General features: G+C 40.0%; 1 protein-coding gene across 3 annotated transcripts in view; it reads right to left on the bottom strand.

Annotated features, from left to right (window-relative positions):
* LOC126273191 (dTTP/UTP pyrophosphatase) overlaps positions 1–20,399 on the bottom strand; it is a 119,934-nt gene that overhangs the window by 21,963 nt on the left and 77,572 nt on the right. For all 3 annotated transcript variants that reach the window (XM_049976714.1, XM_049976715.1, XM_049976713.1), the window contains exon 3: positions 6,457–6,698. In XM_049976714.1, the coding sequence (XP_049832671.1) occupies positions 6,457–6,698 (242 nt within the window). The remainder of the gene's footprint in view (positions 1–6,456; positions 6,699–20,399) is intronic.

Genomic DNA, 20,399 nt, shown 5'->3' with positions numbered 1-20,399 from the left:
CAGTGTCTGTATATGTATGGATGGGTGTGTGTGTGTGTGTGTGTGTGTGTGTGTGTGTGTGTGTGTGTGTGCGAGTATATACCTATCCTTTTTCCCCCCTAAGGTAAGTCTTTCCGCTCCCAGGATTGGAATGGCTCCTTACCCTCTCCCTTAAAACCCACATCCTTTCATCTTTCCTTCTCCTTCCCTCTTTCCTGATGAAGCAACCGCCGGTTGTGAAAGCTCGTAATTTTGTGTGTGTGTTTGTGTATTATTTTATTGTGCCTGTCTAATGGCGCTTTCCCGCTTGGTAAGTCTTGGAATCTTTGTTTTTAATATATTTTTCCCATGTTGAAGTTTCTTTCTGTTTTATAAACATCATCGAAAGATGCTTTTCGCGCTGAAGGTCCCCCTTGATGACTGCACAACACAAAGATTTACACCTCACCTGGGCCCATCAACTGTTGATGATTGCAAACACGTTGCCTGGTCGGACTAGTCTCGTTTCAAATTGTATCGAGTGGATGGAAGTGAATAAGTATGGAGACAACCTCATGAATCCATGGATCCTGCATGTCAGCAGGGTACTGTTCAACCTGGTGGAAGCTCTGTAATGGTGTGGGGCGTGTGCAGCTGGAATGATATGGGACCCCTTATTCATCTACTTCATCTACATACCACTGTGACAGGTGACATGTACGTAAGTATCCTGTCTGATCGTCTACATCCATTCATGTCCATTGTACATTCCAATGGACTTGGGCATTTCCAGCAGGACAATGCAACACCCATCATGTCCAGAATTGCTACAGAGTGGCTCCAAGAACACTCTTCTGAGTTTAAACACTTCTGCCAGCCACCAAACTCCCCAGACATGAACATTATTGAGCATATCTGGGATGTCTTTCAACATGCTGTTAAGAAGAGATCCCTGCCCCCTCCTACTCTTACAGATTTATGGACAGCCCTGCAGGATTCATGGTCAGTTCCCTCCAGCACTACTTCAGACATTAGTCGAGTTCATGCCACATCATGTTATGGCACTTCTGTGTGCTTGTGGGTGCCCTACATGATATTAGGCAGCTGTATCAGTTACTTTGGCTCTTCAGTGTACTTGTACCATAATCGAAATTCCTGTGACTTTGACAAAGTAAATTGTGATACAGTCATCAAATCTGCATGCCACATATGGAACCAACCAGTAGACCCATGCATTTTTGTAATTTTTGATGTTTATAATATATGAAGTTCAGAACTCAAATATCCTTCAAAGCAAGTAAATGGAACTGTCAAAAATTCTCCAGAAAATCTACTTTGGAGTTTTCCAAACATCTATAATACCCTAAAGGACGCTGATATTTCAACAGGTAGCATGGCTCTATGCTTGCCTGTGAGTGATCCAAGTTTGATTTCTTGCCACACAGCACGTCGAATAAAAGACCTTTCTCTAAGGTATTAAAGACCCTCATAAAAATTGAAAGTCCATTTTCTCATGAATTTTCAATAGTTGCATCATACTGCTTAGAGAACTTATGAACTTAATGTATCATAAAATAAAATTAAAATTAAAAAATACAAAAATCTGATTGCCATATGGTCTCAGACTGGGGGTGGTAAGACAAACTGAAGACAAAGTAATTCCCTATATAGACAGAAGAAAGAGAGAGACAAGTGAATGTGTTGACTGGGGGTGGTAATTTGGGAACAATTACCAGAGGCAACTTGGAGCAGTTAGTCAAGGGGTAGTGCTTCTTCCTCTGCTCTCTTTGTGTGACAGCACATGTTCTAAAAAAACTATACAATTACATGGAGACAGAATGGCTGGCTGATACTGCTGATAGATACATAAAAGCTATCTTTCAGAAACAGTAGTTCCTTCCTCAAGGAACAAAGAGGACAGGTACAGGTAGGTTAAAAAGGAAGGACAAGTCACTCAGATCCAAAATTATTAGTGACCAGCTTCTTGTGAGGATGACTACAGAAGTACATTCAGCAACAAGGCAACAACGTAAGACTAAACTTGTAACCAAAAAGGGCAGAGACTAATGCAGGTTGTCATGTTATCTGTTTGATTTCACTGTGTTGAAAGGAAGCTGAAATAATATATTTCCAGAAAATAACCAAGGACGCATCAGACTTCTGTATAAATGAAAATTGCAGTATGTCTGAAGAAAATTCATATACTGCTGCATTAGGCAAACATTATACTATAAATAATAAAAATATTTTAATAGTTGTTGGCTTTTTCTGGAATTCTAATGTGATGCCGAAAAGCTTTTCACTATCTTTCGAGCTATTAATATTCTTAAATTTCAATAACACTGAAATAAGAGCGCAATCATAACCATTGTAAGGAGGAAAAGTGTCTCTGAAGAAACATTAAGATTATGGAAACAGTTTCTAGAAGAACTATGAAAGATTTTTGAAATTTTGAACTTTACTCACATGCAGACTTGATGGAAACTCAGTAGCTTACATTTTCTCAGCCAGATATCAAGACTAATTTTCTATGACACATTAATATAATCTTGGACTACTCTCTCATTGATTAATTTTGTGACTAAATTACAATCATGTCCATAAATTAAGAGATTTTTGAGATCTATGAAGCAACTTGTAGCACCATGATAGTGAGTGACAACATTTCAATATGAGACATAGTGATACTGGCCATCGTCCATGGCTAAAATTAAATGTGGCTCCAGTGACTGTTGGCACCTGTGTCAGTTCTATACAGAGTTTTCAGGTGAGTTAGCTACCATTTTAACTGTAATAGGGCACAGATCTCTGGAACAAAAAACTGTGACCAGTAATTGGAAAAATGCCCAGGTCACACTCACCTGTGGAAGGGAAAAATATTTATCCACAAAACCACAATCCAAACTTATTGACAATCATGTGCTATAGAATCCTAGAACATATTCTGAGCTTAAACGTAATGACCCACTCCATGACAGGCAGCATGGAATCTGAAAACTTGTATCATGCCAATCACATCTTGCACTTTTTACACATGTCATCCTGAAAGCCTTGGGTCAAGGAAACCAGGTAGATACAGTATTGCTTGACATTTGAAAAACTTTTTGCTCAGCACCAACACAATGTTTATTACAAGAAGTATGCTTATGTGGGATACCAAACAAGACTTTTAACAGGGTTGAGGATTCTAAGTAGGCAGGACACAGCATGTTATCTTGTTTGGAGAGTCACTGTCAAGTGTGTTGAGATCTTTGCTGTTCATGTTATGTATTAATAACTTGGCAGAAAATATTAATATGAGACTTACACTTTTCACAAATAATGCAGTTATCTATAATGAAGTAACACCTGAAAAAAGCTGGAGAAATGTTGAATCCTATCTGGATAACATTTCATAAACATTCTAAGATTGGTGTTTTTCTTTAAATGTACAAAAATGTTCAGTTGTGCACTTTAGAAACCAACAAAATATAGTATCATGTGACTACAATAGCTATGATTCACATTTAGAATCAGTCAGCCTGTATGCTCATAGGTTGATCTGACTCACAGAGGAATACCAAAAAAATGTTGAAAAACCTGAATTTTGAAGATAGATGCAAATTATCCCACACAAGCCTACATTCATCATTTCAGGATATTATATTAAGTGAAGAATCTAGAGACATTCTTCAGATCCCTTCATATCACACCCCCAGGAACTGTGAAGACAAGATTACACTAATTGTAACATACACAGATGCATCTGAGCAGTCATTCTTCCTGCACTTCACACCAACATGGTGCCATGCTACATATCCTTTGCATTACACAATGGTTTGCACAGTGCATATGTAGAAATAGTTGGTGTCTTTTTCTGTGTCTAAAGTGTTTAATAATGTAGATGTACAGAATATTCTTACTCATAACAATATGTATAAGAATAAGTAATGTAACTTTCCCTTGCCACCATTACTATAACTGCTTAGCTTCAGCATTTTGAATTGTAGTTTCCAGAGTCTACATTACATTTTATTTTATTTGTACAAATAACCAGGTTCACCATGTAGAGGAGACGTTGAATCACTGACAAGTACAGCAAAAAGATACACACACACACACACACACACACACACACACACACACACACACACACAAAGCATGACTCACACACACGACCACTATTTCTGACAAGTGAGACTGCACTGCAAGCAACTGCGCATGATGGGAGAAATAATCTGCATGGAGGTGGTGAGGAGGAGGGTGGGGTGAGGAGGTGAAGGCACAGCAGGGTAGGGCTGGGGGATAGTAAATTACTGCTTGTGGGAGCATGCAGGGATATGGAAGTAGAGACGGTATAGGGCTGCTATGTGCAGTCGGAAGGTCTGAGGATGGAGTGGGGAGGGGGGGGGGGGGGTGATGAGAGTGGAAAAGGAGAGAAATAGAGAAGAGGAAAAAGACTAATGGGTGCATTGGTAGAATTGAAATCTGTGTAATGGAGTGGGAGCAGGGAAGGGATACATGGGGAAGAGCAGGTAGTAGCAAAGGTTGAGAACAGAAGGGTTAGAGGAATGTAGGATATATTATAGGGAGAGTTCCCACCAATGCAATTCAGAAAAGTTGATGTTGGAAGGAAGGATCCAGATGGTGCAGACTGTGAAGCAGTCACTGAAGTGTAGTTAGACAGCATGCTTAGCAACTGGGTGGTCCATCTGTCTCTTTTGTCAGTGGCCACTAATGTGGACAGACAGCTTGTTGGCTGTCATGCTCACATAGAATGCAACACAGTGGTTGCAATTTAGTTGGTGGATTATGTGACTGCTTTCATAGGTATCCCTGCTGGATTGGGTAGATGATTCTTGAGCTCAGACTGTAGTAAATATTGGTGGGAGGATGTATGAAGCAGATCTTGCACCTAAGTCTGTTACAGGAATATGACCCACGGGGCACGGGTTAGAAGCAGGGGTGGAGTAGGGAAAGATCCCCATCATCCATCATCATGCGCAGTTGCTTGCAGTGTGGTCTCAGTGGCCAGACACAGTGGTGTGTGTGGAGCGAGAGCGGGGCGGGGCGCGAGAGCGAGAGCGAGAGCGGGGCGCGAGAGCGAGAGCGAGAGCGAGAGCGGGGCGCGAGAGCGAGAGCGAGAGCGTGTATTTGTGTGAATGTGTATAGCGTGTATTTGTGTGAATGTGTATAGCGTGTATTTGTGTGAATGTGTATGTTTTCTACTTTAGAAGAAGGCTTTTTAGTCAAAACCTTACATGTTAAGCAGTCTTTTTCTTCTTTTGCCAATCTGCAATTCAACATCTCCTTTATAGGGTGAGTAGCAATCTAGGCTTTTCATAATACTGTTATTATTCCATCCTGGATATTCCATTGTTTGGTTTTTATAACCAAGTTTAGCATTACAGCCATTGTCAGATCTTACAAGGCAACAAAACACAGTATGCAGAATTTTTATTGGCTATATGTCCTTGGTATGACTGCCTTATAAGCTAATAAGCTTGTTCATTTCTGTTTGCTCTTCATATTTCCCAAATACTGAAATAGCTTCATTTTTATTCCCTCTTGCAGATCTGATGATGGCTGTAAAGCTGAAGCCAATTACCTGTGCAAATAAAGTAAAATGTGGTCACACTATGAATTCTACAGTGGCTGTACTTTTGCTAGAAATGGAACAAGAGCCTGAAAGGTAGTGTGAATACAGTTTACTTTTATGTGTGTCTGTGTGTGATAGATCAATCTGCTATACAGTAAGTGGTTGGCCTTTCCCTTATTTTAAGTATAATTCTACAATTAATTGCTTCAAAAAGAAAATTGTCTAGGGTAAAGTACAAAGTTATGAGACAGAATTTCTGGCCAGAACTTACCTGTAGAAGACAGATACATATTAAAGTACATGACAGTCTCCTACCTTTTGGAACTATTAGTTCCTTTCTTGGAAAGGAGGGAAGGATATGGTAGATAACATTAACAGGAAGGATAGGTCACTCAGACACCCAGGATGTGAGGGACCTCACCCAAGGAAAACAAAAGAGGAGACAAAAAAAAGGGGTTAAGGAGAGCAAAATATTTGTTCCCCTTCTCCCCTCAACACATTTAGTCCCTCTCATCTTTGAATTTTATGACCTGCCCTTCCTTTATGCCTTCCCCAACCTATTCCATTCCCCTCTCCAAGTGCAGAACTAACAATTCTACAATTTATCTCAATATCAAGGTTGCAGGTCTCCTCAAACGTCAAAGCTACGTAATTTTCTTTTTCAATCATTTCGTATTCAGTTTTTATAGTGACATTTTTGCAGGCTTTTGGTTTACATATCATGTGGCTAGCAAAAGTACAGCTCAACTGGTATCTCCCAAACATTTCACTCAACACAGCATTGCTCTGTAAACCTCATCAGGATTTTTCAGTGAATAATACAGTGCTCTCATAGTCAGTTAAAATTGCAATGATTCTCATATGTTGCACCATTAAGTTAAACAAAAAAAACAAAAAAAGAAGAAGAAGGATGAACTCACTTTTCAAGAGTTTGAAATGCATTTTCTTTGGTTTTTGGTTTACCAAAAATTTTCCCGTCTAGTGAAACAACTGTATCTGCACCTATTATTAAATCAGGTGGCCTAGTCTCTGTTTTCAATCGGTCTACTACTTCCATAACTTTATTGTAAGCTGTTTCCAACACAAAATGTGAAGGGTCAGGAAACTGTGATGGGTCTAAATTTTCCTCATACCTGGAGCCACAAATTTCAAAATTTAAACCCTGAAAAATAGGAAAAGAAAAAAATTAGGAAACATCATTAGACTTATGCAGAAATCACAAATGTAAATGTAATAAATTAATTATTTTAAAACTGATACTTATGTGTTCAACCATAGAACCAGAGTTGGTTGAAGACTGCACACATTCACGAATGATAATGAAGACAAGTGTGGGTATTACTTACCAAAATGCTGTGCAGGCACTGTGGTGGACAGAATAATGGTGGGACTCATGACTGACTCATCCCATAAGAGGTGTTCAATAAACCCCCACCCATCTCAATGCACTTAACGCATTAAAGAGTGTGTTGTATTGCACATCAATCATCATCTCAGCGGGCTTTAATGCATATAACAGCATCAGTGATGTGAGCCACAAGTTCTTCATGTGTATCCACCTTCGTAGGGTACATATCACCCGTTAACCAGCCCGGTCCACAATGGCCAATCCACCATTGAGGTGATGTGTTATTCAGATACTTGGATACTTGTTTGGTATGGTGAATCGGTGATCCATCATGATGCAGATATATTTGCCATTGTTGGTCTAATGCTACACCTTCCAAAAGTGCAGGCAGGTCTTCCCTCAGAACATTTCTGTTTGCTGTAGCTGTCAGGCAATTTGGCAGGAACACAAGCCCTATCACTACGTCACCAATCATACCACAACAGATGTTTACTGAGAACCTAACTTGGTATCTTGTTTCCCTAGCATCATGTGAATTATCCTTATGTAGCCTCATCTGTAAATAAAGTGTATTGCACAATGTGTCTATGTACAGCTAACCATTCGCAAAATTATTGTCTGCTTACTGAGTCATGTGGATGCAAATGTTACATGGGCAGCACATCGAATGGGTACAAGCCCTCAGAATATAATGTACAATACACTCACGTGGTGGAATATTGAGCTGACTGCTAATACACTGTGTACTGGTGGTGGTACTCCAGTGTATCACTGAAATAATGTCTTACCTTTCCTCAGCTGACTGCATGGCTTCATGTTCTGATGTTATGTGTACAATGGGTAGTGTTTCAGATTCACATAATGTTTGCAAAACCCTGGGAAATACCCTGGCACAGGGGATTTGTCAATCAGAGAAACGTCTCTGATATTCTGCCACAGCTGCATGGGCATTGCCATTACAGTACCCGTACACAAACACCATGTCTGCATAATGGATAAAGGTATGAGGCATATTGGTGTTCACAGACACAATGGAGTTGCTCAATTAAACAACACTCAAGCACGTCACACATACAGCCTCACAACTGCTCACTGATCCAACCCCTGACTGCACAATGGTTATGATTGTAGCTGTTGGCCTTGGTGCAACATCACAGTGCTGCCATCTGTTGGAGTACCCAATATCTCTTGTAGGATGTACCAGTCATCTGTCCCACCATGATTCTGTCTACCACAGCACCTACACAGCATTTCTGTTCATAATTCATAACCACAATCATTAATACATGTGTGTAGTCTTCAACCCACTCCAGTTTGGTAACAGTTGAAAATTGGACACTCGTTCATAGGACGTTATTGGTTTATTCTCTCTCTCTCACACACACACACACACACACACACACACACACACACACACGTGCGCGCACTTGCAAGTTCAAGCAGCCTGCCAGATAAAATTAGTGACAGTTGTTGTCATAATGCAGATGATAGTGCACGAGACTTCTCAGCCTTTGGCTTGGATTCAACCTTTACTGCCGTCTCATATCCAATTTTTGTATTGCTCTCTCATTCAGTTTTCGGAAACCAAATGAAGAATACATTTGGCAACACTGCATTTGGCAACACCCCATTTGGTGGGCTGCTTGAATTTGTGTGCACAATGGCCTGATTGTCTAAATTCAATGCTAATTAATTTGGAAACAGTATGACATATCAATTTTTTTCTCAGCAGTTGTTTCTCAGCACAACCTACTCTTCAACACCCTTTCAAGCTATACAGAGTGTCTCTGACCACCTTGTATACAAAAGGAAAAAGTAAATGGAATTAAAGTCCATTCCTTATCAGTATAAAACTGTTTTCAATTTGAAGAATATGCAGCAGTAACAGTCTTTGAAACTGTCAAAATAAGAAATCCTTGATAATAAGAAATCAGTCTCCACATGATTACAGAAATAATGAAGTTTATATTCAGCAATTATCATATACAGCATTACATGACAAAGATTAAAAACACACACTAAAGGCTACAAGTTGCATCTGTGAAGAATGTCTCATTGTACGAAGTCTAAAGTCTATGTTTAAAAAAAGTGCCATTGTTATTGATCTATTGTAATTTATGGCTTACATATTTTCAGTTTGTATACAGGGTGTTACAAAAAGGTACGGCCAAACTTTCAGGAAACATTCCTCACACACAAAGAAAGAAAATATGTTATGTGAACATGTGTCCGGAAATGCTTATTTTTCATGTTAAGAGCTCATTTTATTACTTCACATTAATCATGGAATGGAAACACACAGTAACAGAACATACCAGCGTGACTTCAAACACTTTGTTACAGGAAATGTTCAAAATGTCCTCCGTTAGCGAGGATACATGCATCTACCCTCCATCGCATGCAATCCCTGATGCGCTGATGCAGCCCTTGAGAATGGCATAATGTATCACAGCCATCCACAATACGAGCACAAAGAGTCTCTACATTTGGTACCAGGGTTGGTAGACAAGAGCTTTCAAATGCCCCCATAAATGAAAGTCAAGTGGGTTGAGGTCAGGAGAGCGTGGAGGCCAAGGAATTGGTCTGCCTCTACCAATCCATCGATCACCGAATCCGTTGTTGAGAAGCGTATGAACACTTCGACTGAAACGTGCAGGAGCTCCATCATGCATGAACCACATGATGTGTCATACTTGTAAAGGCACATGTTCTAGCGCCACAGGTAGAGTATCCCGTATGAAATCATGATAACGTGCTCCATTGAATGTAGGTGGAATGAAACTAAAATGAGCTCTAACATGGAAATTAAGTGTTTCCGGACACATGTCCACATAACATCGTTTCTTTATTTGTGTGTGAGGAATGTTTCCTGAAAGTTTGGCCATACCTTTTTGTAACACCCTGGATAAACTCTCTTTCCAACTTGGTTTTCTCTGCTTCTGTTCACTAAGCTCGTCACTTTTACACTTTTACATCACAAGGCAATCCCACAAGCAGTATATCAAAAATTCCACATGAATAAGAACAAAGCATAAGAGTGTGGGTATGAAGTCTTTGACAATGGAATCCTTGGATAAAAGTTCTTGGTAAACATGCCAAACCGAATTTGGATAACAATCCAAGTTTCTGACGACGGCCCCCATTATCATGGTCAAGAACTGTCTCACTGTTGAGAGACTGGCGAGGCTCCCACTTTTATGCTCAAAAGGTGGCACCTGATTGGCTTCATTACACTATGGCAGCAACACAGAAATGGCATGCATTGATGTGGTACCCACTATGTCCGCAGATTACATCTGTGCACTACCCAGTATCGCTTAAAGCGCCATCACTTGCAGCGGGTAGTACGCTACAAGAAGTCTTCGCCTGTGCACTTTCTGCATTAAATGCACACTTCCATGCACTGCTAAGTGCTTAATCAGTGTTTCTACTGAAGTTTGTATCATGGAGTCTAATTTTAACTACATCTCTAATCACACAGTCCCAGTTGTATGAAGTATGGACCAGAATTCTCTTTGTTCAAACACAATCTTGTGTTTATTTAGCAGGCTGCCTCAGCCATCAATAATTTTTCAAAATTTTTGTACTTCAAGTGATACTGATATTCAACACAGGGAGCAATGTCAGTCCATACAGACTGAGCCACATAACAGCTCCCACACTCACAAGGAATATTATAAATCCCTGGAACTCCCTAGTTGACATAATCTGTCACAAGTCATAACATTTTCTTATATTTTCCTGGGTGGGCAACATACTGGTCTGATTCTTTGCCTGTTAGGATTCCACCTATCTTACTAGCTTTTGCAACACAGAATGGAAGATACACTATGTGTTGGTATGCCTGACTTTGTTGAGTGGTATTGATCTAGGTATTCTCAGCAGCATTGACCTAACATCACATCATCAAATGATTCATCTCTGAGTCAAGGAGTTCCTTGACCAAAATACCCCTGGATCAGTAAATTAGTGTGATCAGCATATATATCTTCTGTGTTGGAAGATGAAATCTGTGTCTACTGAGATACATGTCTGTCTGCATCAGTTTCTGATATACAGAATGTATTGTGTGTATCAAAAACAAATTCTTACAGACCTGTATCTCAGTGATAGTAAGATAGGTAGATTCCTATAAAGGCTAGGAATTGGAATGATGTTTTTCTCACACAATAATATTAAGGAAAAGTTGTGACATGTTAAAGATAATCTCAGTGCGAGAGTGCCAGTGATTCATAATATTCCTTGCAAGTGTGCCAGCAGATGCATGGGTCAGCCTATACAGACTGTTGCTGACTGCTTTGATGAACATCAGTGCCATCTGAAGTACATAATCTATGTATACACAGGGCACCGCCTCCATATGCTGCATTTCTGTAACGTCACTATCATGTAATCTAGCTAATCAGATGCTATCCTTTGGGTGTAAAAGTGGTAGCCACAAAAATTTTACAACAGTCAGATACATAGCCCCTGACGATGATGATGACAGAGGTAGCCATCAAAAGCTTAGGATTTAGTCTGAACTTGACACAGAAAGTTTACAGAAATTTTTATCTAAAGCATGAAAATGGTCCATAACATTGGCAGCAGCATGCAGCTATTTGGTAAAACATAATCACAGATACAATAGTTTCTCTAAATATACCAGTTCCTTCCCTCTTATTGAAACCCTTTGTTGAAGAGGAAACTATAGTACATGGCAGTTCACTATGTGAACTTACATAAATCATGTACAGTTAGGGGATTGCATCAATGGAAAAATAATGGGTGTAACCAACGTGTGCAAGGCAAGAGGCAAAATTATACTCTCTGTTCATTTGAAAGTCACCTCTGCAGCTAAAGAAGTACGAGACAAGATAAAAACCAAGTCTATGAAGACTGGCCTCTTCCAACTAAGAGGATTACTAAATATGCTGCTAACAACACGCTGTGAAAATGCTTCATCAGTAGAAGAATATGTCTCAAAGATGATTTCTACATCACAAATATTAAATGACTTAAAGTTTGAAGTTAAATAAGAATTGCCTGGGTGTATTCTACTTGCAGAGTTACCAGACAAATATAAACCTAGAAAATTCAAACTTTATAACCACAAGAGACTCAAACAGTAATTTGCTTCAAGAAATAAACAATGACATCTGTAATAAACCACCAACACTGCTCTGTAAGTTAACAGGAAAAAGTGTGATCCCAATGCATTATGAAAAGTCCCAGTGCTTTAATTACAACAAACATGGACATCTGTCAAAAAGACCAACACCGATGAAAAATATTCAGCCAAAAAAATAAACTAGAATACATTGAAATCAATCACAGCATCAGGTAAAGATACACAGACAGAATGGTATGTAGACTCTGGCACTTCAGAGCATATGTTCCAATATCCGTGTGATGAAAATAATGTTACACCTGCGATTAGCTCACAATTTGTAATAGAAAATAATGGCAACCTCCCACAAAAGGAATAGAATCTTCACATGCAAATGTTATCATGGTCAGCACAAAAGATACAATTAATATAAAAGCTATTCTGTACATACCTCAAGGAAGCACAAGTCTACTATCTTTTAGTAAAATATTAGAAAAAGATCATTTGATTTTACCTGACAGGCAGGACTGTCATTAGACATGTCCAAAAATGTGCTTGCTAGTACATCACTAGCAAATGGAATGCATCACCTCAATCAACCACATGATCAGATTTTTGAAGAAAAATCAGCAGTGCAGAAAATCAACACAGTTTTGTGGCATAAGACCTATGTAATTGCATTATGAAGCAATGCATGCACTGTGCAAGTCTGATTAGTGGAATTTCATCTGAAGGAGCAGTTACTTTTCCAAGTGCAATTTCCTTTGAATGCATATAAATATAGACTTCCTTTTTCATGATCTAGCTCTACACACAAGGAAATTCTCACACTTGTACATTCACTTTATTTTACAGGCCCATCTTGATCGCACAAACTTTTACAATTCACTATTACCAGTTTCAGCTACTGCTATCTTCAGATCTGTTACAAACAGAAACAGGGTGTAATCATCTAAGTTTGGTTTGCTGGAGATGAAACATAAAGGAATGTCTTCAACCTGTGTTAGAAAAGCAGCTGAGAAAAAAAAAGAAAATGCTGGTACTGTTGCAAAGTCTGTACAAGGTGCTCAACATGAAATGGCACCCTAATACAAAGATCTTCCTGACAAAGGCCCTGGACAGTTTGTGATTTTGATGACCCAGAAGGCTGTGAAGCTTAGCCTGCACCTGCAAGGAGGAAGGCATACACTCCCAAATAGGAGACATGCCACTCTTGAGAAATCCTCCGTACTGTGCTTAATTATATAGTAAGTCTAAGCACAGAATTCCTTAAAAGTGAGAAGGGTGATCTGTGAGGGATGCTGCTCGGGATGTTGCAGGGCCTCATAATGATCCAGAACAACTTTTGCAACATCTTTGTCCAACCTTGGGGCTGACTGGTGGTGCCACATGCCTGTAGAAAGAGGAATAACATTTCCAGCAGCACAGCTGATTGCATCAGAGACGTCTTCTACAACCTCATCAATGCAGTCTGACAGAAAAGACATGAAGGTGACAGTGTATGCATACAACTCCCAGATGGCTCTTCAAGGAGCCCATCATGGTAACGTCCATTGGGTGGTGATAAAGAAGTGACAAAATCACCAGGAAGTGGTCACTGTCACAAAGATCATTGTGGAGTGACCACCATGGCAAAGCTACAAGTTTGGGGAAGATATCATAATCATAAGATCAATAGCTGAAAAGTTGCCATGAGCAGCACTGAATTGGGTAGAAGTACCACCATTTAGGAGACACAGATCATGATTGGAAAGGAGCAGGTGAATCTGAAGCCCCCTACCAGACAAAGTGTTAGTCCTCTACAGGGGTGGTGTGCTTTGAAATCATTGAGTATGAGAAAAGGGAGGAGGGCTATTGGATTAAGACAGTCATCTCATTGGAAGTAAATGCCCTGTCTGAAGGACAATAAATGTTTCAAATGGTGATTGCTGGCATAGTTTGCACTCACACTGCTACTGCTTACAATGTGGCATGGAGGAGATTTCACTCTCTAACGACACCTGTGCGAATCAATGCACAGGCCACTCCAATTTACCTCCAAGGCCCAATACAATTCCAACAAAATGCATAGTAACAACAAAGTGTTGGGGAATGAACAGTGAGGTGAGTTTCTAGGATGGTGACTCAGACCGCAGGATAGGATCAAATTAGTGTTGCAGTTCAGGCAAGTGACAGCAGTATACATTACAGTTACACTGGACCAGAACACTGAGGGTGACCTGGTTAAGCACAAAGGGGTCAAAGTGACTGGTGATGTCCCAGGGTTACTGTGACTGTCACCGGTTTGGGTAGGGTAACATCAATCAACATTGGCACAAAATCTGACAGCATTAGGAAAATGTGATGCACTGACTGTGAGCACGCAGCCCTGACCCACTGCCACAGCTCTTTCTGCCATTGGCTGGTGTCATGCCACTGATCAGTAAGTTTCCAGGGATATGGCTGCTTCTCTGGCCAGACGGGAAGTTGATCTTGAAGATGGAGTTGTGGGACTTAAACATTTTTTGGGTAGACATTTCCTTCAAAGACTAAGATGAAAGTGCCTGTATTTGTTCAGTTATCCTTGGGTCCTTTTTGTATGTGTCACACAAAATAGGCACCTTGCTGTTCCACATAAGCTCGTAGTTTCTCACCTGCCTGGAGTGTAAGGTCTCTGTGAAAGATAACTCATCGCACCATGTTCAAAAGTTTTATGTGGGGAAACAGTCACTGGTAAGTCACCCAGTTGAAGAGCTCGAGATTGTGCAGCAGAGGTGGCCTTAATCAATAGCAACCCACTGTCCTTTTTTTCCAGTGAGTAACCTTCTCCAAATTTGTCTTCAGTATATTCCACAAAAAATGATGGTTTTATCACCATAAAAGTGTCTCCATCTGTTCTAGTACACACCAGGTATTAAGTAAATTGTTTTGCTCCCGGTTGTCTGGCTTGTCGTTCTTCCCACGAGGTAGCCAGGATAGGGTAAGCAGTAAGACTGCAACTGTCCACACTGCAATATCTGGATATCTCCTATAACCTCAATCTCTCATGTGAAATTCACTTTATGAGACTGTAACTCTTCTTCTATTGCCTACAGTCATTTTTCAGTGTTCTCTGGCATCAGTGATTTATTCCAGTAACAAAGGATCAGAATCAGTTGACTGTTGGGACTATTAACTAACACAGCCATGCATCTTCTTAGAATTTGGAATTCTGAATGACTTTTGTATCTGCTGTCATTCTCTCTCTAACATTTTCTGGGATTGACTCCTCAATGCAGTTAGTACTCATCAAACTGCTGTTTGTTGTGACAATGTCAGTCACAGGATCAATTACTCCTAGTTCAGTCATGATCATATTATTCTGAGAATGGAATGAATAATTCGCTTGATTCCTGTGACTCAGGTTTTTCTTTCTACAATTTAAGATGTATGAAACAGGCGAAATACCCGCAGACTTCAAGAAGAATATAATAATTCCAATCCCAAAGAAAGCAGGTGCTGACAGATGTGAAAATTACCGAACAATCAGTTTAATAAGCCACAGCTGCAAAATACTAACACGAATTCTTTACAGACGAATGGAAAAACTAGTAGAAGCCGACCTCGGGGAAGATCAGTTTGGATTCCGAAGAAACACTGGAACACATGAGGCAATACTGACCTTAAGACTTATCTTAGAAAAAAGATTAAGGAAAGGCAAACCTACAATTCTAGCATTCGTAGACTTAGAGAAAGCTTTTGACAATGTTGACTGGAATACTCTCTTTCAAATTCTAAAGGTGGCACGGGTAAAATACAGGCAGCGAAAGGCTATTTACAATTTGTACAGAAACCAGATGGCAGTTATAAGAGTCGAGGGACATGAAAGGGAAGCAGTTGTTGGGAAGGGAGTAAGACAGGGTTGTAGCCTCTCCCCGATGTTATTCAATCCGTATATTGAGCAAGCAGTAAAGGAAACAAAAGAAAAATTCGGGGTAGGTATTAAAATCCATGGAGAAAAAAATAAAAACTTTGAGGTTCGCCGATGATATCGTAATTCTGTCAGAGACAGCAAAGGACTTGGAAGAGCAGCTGAACGGAATGGACACTGTCTTGAAAGGAGGATATAAGATGAACATCAACAAAAGCAAAACAAGGATAATGGAATGTAGTAGAATTAAGTTGGGTGCTGCTGAGGGAATTAGATTAGGAAATGAGACACTTAAAGCAGTAAAGGAGTTTTGCTATTTGGGGAGCAAAATAACTGATGATGGTCGAAGTAGAGAGGATATAAAATGTAGACTGGCAATGGGAAGGAAAGCGTTTCTGAAGAAGAGAAATTTGTTAACATCGAGTATAGATTTAAGTGTCAGGAAGTCATTTCTGAAACTATTTGTATGGAGTGTAGCCATGTATGGAAGTGAAACATGGACAATAAATAGTTTAGACAAGAAGAGAATAGAAGCTTTCGAAATGTGGTGCTACAGAAGAATGCTGAAGATTAGATGGGTAGATCACGTAACTAATGAGGAAGTATTGAATAGGATTGGGGAGAAGAGAAGTTTGTGGCACAACTTGACCAGAAGAAGGGATAGGTTGGTAGGACATGTTCTGAGACACCAAGGGATCACCAATTTAGTATTGGAGGGCAGTGTGGAGGGTAAAAATCGTAGAGGGAGACCAAGAGATGAATACACTAAGCAGATTCAGAAGGATGTAGGTTGCAGTAGGTACTGGGAGATGAAGAAGCTTGCACAGGACAGGGTAGCATGGAGAGCTGCATCAAACCAGTCTCAGGACTGAAGACCACAACAACAACAATTTAAAAGTACCTTCCTCAAAAGTAGCACCCCTTAGTTTTACAATTCTCCAGAAATTTGGTTCAAAAAGTCTCTACCCTTTTGATTCTTCACAGCATCCTACCAAGATGCACTCAATACATTTTCAGCCCATTTTCATCTGATGGCTCATTGAATGTGGGCATAGGCTTGCTTCCAAATAATTTGAGATAGCAAAGATCTGGTGTCTTGTTTGTCCACGTTTGATATGGAGTGTTGTGTTCTACTTCCTTAGTTGGAGATCGATTAATTATTTGTAGATCTCAATAGAGTGTGCTTCTGCCTAGATCTATTTTACAAATTCACTTCAGAGGGTAAATATCTTGATTTTTCTACTATTGCACAATTTTAGTATTCAGCTAATCTTTTTTTTTTTTATGGCGCTGTAGTCTAATGTTGGAACTATTCTTCTCTGAAGGAGTTAATCAGATTATGTCCACATATTCTCTGGCATCACCTGCGAATAGCATGGAAATGCTTTTTGTTGTCTGCCTTTCAGTTAAGTTTTCCTCCTCAAGGGACTCGTGTATCTTTCATGAGTTGCGTGTGGTGAGCCACAGCCCCCAAGCTCCTACAACGTTCACTTCCTTTATTGTGCTGTAATCTCCCATCTCTGACTACCCTTACTTCCCTTTCTTGCTCATAGTCCCAAATTCGAGTCTCAGTCCAGCACACAGTTTTAATCTGCCAAGAAGTTTCAAATCAGTGCACACTCTGCTGCATGGTGAAAATTTCATTCTGGAAACATCCCACAGGCTGTGGCAAAGCCATGTCTCTGCAATATATTTTCTTCCAGGAGTGCTAGCTCTGCAAGTTTCATAGGAGAGTTTCTGTGAAGTTTGGAAGGTAGGAGACACATTACTGATGGAAGTAAAGCTGTGAGGATGGGTTATGAGTCATGCTTGGTAGCTCAGATGGCAGAGCACTTGCCTGTGAAAGGCAAAGGTCCTGAAAATTTCATTCTTTATATGAATTCATTTTATGCTTGAAAAAAACCAGTGTCACTTAAATGGTTAAAAGATTAGAAAAAGCAGTATATGGATTGACACAAGGTGGTCACTACCAGAACTCGACATTAGACAGTATATTGTTGAATCTAAGTTTAGACCAGTCAACAGTTGATCCATGCCTTTACTGCAAAATTCAAGCTCCATATATTTTGACAGTTTGCATGTATGTAGATGTGCTAATTTTCAGTAAAGTACATGACAGAAAGAGGTCTTCAGAAACAAACTAAGGGATAAACTCAAGCAGGATGATCTAGGTAAAGCCACCAGATTTTTAGTAATATTATGAAAATGATAGATTGCTTCTAACCATAAAGATGAAGTGTTGGGTTGCAAACAGGCACAACAAAAAGACTGTTACACACCAAGCTTTAGGCCTAAGCCTTCTTCAGAAAAGAAACACACACACACACACACACACACACACACACACACACACACCTGCATGACTGGCCACTACGGTCAGAATGCATTGGTGTCCTGTTGAGCAGAAGCAACAAACTGGAGTTGGCACGAAATGGCAAGTGAGCAGAGTAAAGATGGGAGGAAATGAGTCACTGCTGCTTCAGAGAGTTGCAGGGAAAAGACTGCAACCAGACAAGGCTGAGGCTGTGGGGGAGTGGTAATCTACTACCCCCACATCCTCCACCCAACAGTTTCCATCCCCTCTGTCGTGTCGTCTACTCCCAATTCATGTTCCAATTCTCACTGTGTTCCTCTCTCTGCCAATGCCACCAGTCTTTTCCCTTGTCTGCTAACCTCCTTTCTCGCTCACCAATTCCCCGCCTCCCCCCCCCCCCCCTTGTCTGGCCACAATCTAGTCCATCCACATACTGTTAGGCAGTGCTGACACCTTCCCCCCCCCACCCCCCCTCCCGCCCCCCCCCCCCACCACCACCACCCCAATACCCTACTATCCCTGGCCCTTCACCGCCCATTTGAGACTGCAGTTTCCACTGACCATAACATCACTGCATTCTGGCCACAGTAGTTGGAGAGAGCAGTCATGTTTGCGTGAGGTGTGCTTGCTTGTATGAATTTGTGTGTGTGTGTGTGTGTGTTTTTTTATTTCTTTTCTTTTCTTTCCTGAAGAAAGTTTTGGCCAAAAGCTCAGTGCGTAACACTCTTTTCTTTGTGTCTGTGTGCAGCTCAACATGTTAGTTAGTTATATTACTTGTTCCATGGATCATGAACACGATTCTTTCATAATGAAGTGGAATGTGTCAAAGTACACAAGATTCATTTGTCCCAAATAATCATTGTTAGTCTTATATACGGTACAATTGTTAATGCTTACTGTATTTCTTTGGCCTATGTCTAAAAATTCATCTATGGAGTAGAAGGAGTTGTCATTCAGGAATTCCCTTAACTTACTTTTGAATGCCGATTGGTTGTCTGTCAGACTTTTGATATTGTTTGGCAATTGACCAAAAATCTTTGTGGCAGTATAATTCACCCCCTTTTGTGCCAATGTCAAATTCAATGAACGATAGTGAAGGTCACCCTGTCTCCTAGTATTGTAGCTGTGGACTGTGCTATTAATTCTGAAGTGATCTGGGTTACTAACAACAAATTTCATTAGGCTGTATATATATTGTGAAGCTACTGGCAATATCCCTAATTCTTTAAATAATTGTCTACAAGATGATCTTGGATGAGCCCCAGACATTATTCTGATAACACGTTTTTGTGCAATAAATACCTTCCTTCTTAGTGATGAATTGCCCCAAAAGATGATTCCGTAAGAAAGCAACGAATGAAAATATGCATGGTAAGCTAACTTACTGATGTGCTTGTCTCCAAAATTTGCAATGACACTAATAGCATAGGTAGCTGAGCTCAATCGTTTCAGTAGATTGTCAATGTGTGTCTTCCAGTTTAAATTCTGATCAATACAGACACCCAGAAATTTTGAACAATCTGCTTTAGCTAAAGATTTTCCCCCACACTCTATATTTATTTCCGGTGTTATGCCTTTCCCTGTACTGAACTGTATGTACAGTGTTTTTTCAAAGTTCAATGAAAGTCCATTTGCGGAAAACCACCTAATAACTCTTTGAAAAACATTATTTGCATTTTCCTCAGCTGATTCTTGCTTTTTAGGCTTGATTACAATACTTGTGTCATCTGCAAAGAGAACCAAGTTTGCATCTTCATGAATATAATTAGGCAAGTCATTAACATATATTAAAAACAATAAAGGCCCCGAGACAGAACCCTGTGGTACCCCATTCTTGATACATCCCCAGTCTGAATAATCTGATGCCCTTTGTGTACTATGTGGGTTTACTGTTTCAACCTTCTGCATTCTACCAGTTAAATATGAAGTGAACCATCTGTGTACTGAACCATTCATTCCATAGTACTTCAGCTTATCTAAGAGGATTTCATGATCCACACAATCAAAAGCCTTAGAGAGATCACAGAAAATCCCAATTGGTGATGTTCTACTATCCAGAGCATTTAAAATTTGATCAGTGAAAGTGTGTATAGCACTATCTGTTGAAACACCTTTCTGAAAACCGAACTGACATTTTGTTAAAACATTATTCCCACTAATGTGTAAAGTTACTCGAGTACATTACTTTTTCAAACACTTCTGAGAAGGATGTCAGAAGTGAAA

This window comes from Schistocerca gregaria, chromosome 5, assembly GCF_023897955.1.
Source record: "Schistocerca gregaria isolate iqSchGreg1 chromosome 5, iqSchGreg1.2, whole genome shotgun sequence".
In the NCBI taxonomy this organism is placed as follows: Eukaryota; Metazoa; Arthropoda; class Insecta; order Orthoptera; family Acrididae; genus Schistocerca; species Schistocerca gregaria.
The sequence above is the reverse complement of the archived record's forward strand: the minus strand, read 5'-3'. Positions and strand labels throughout refer to the sequence as shown.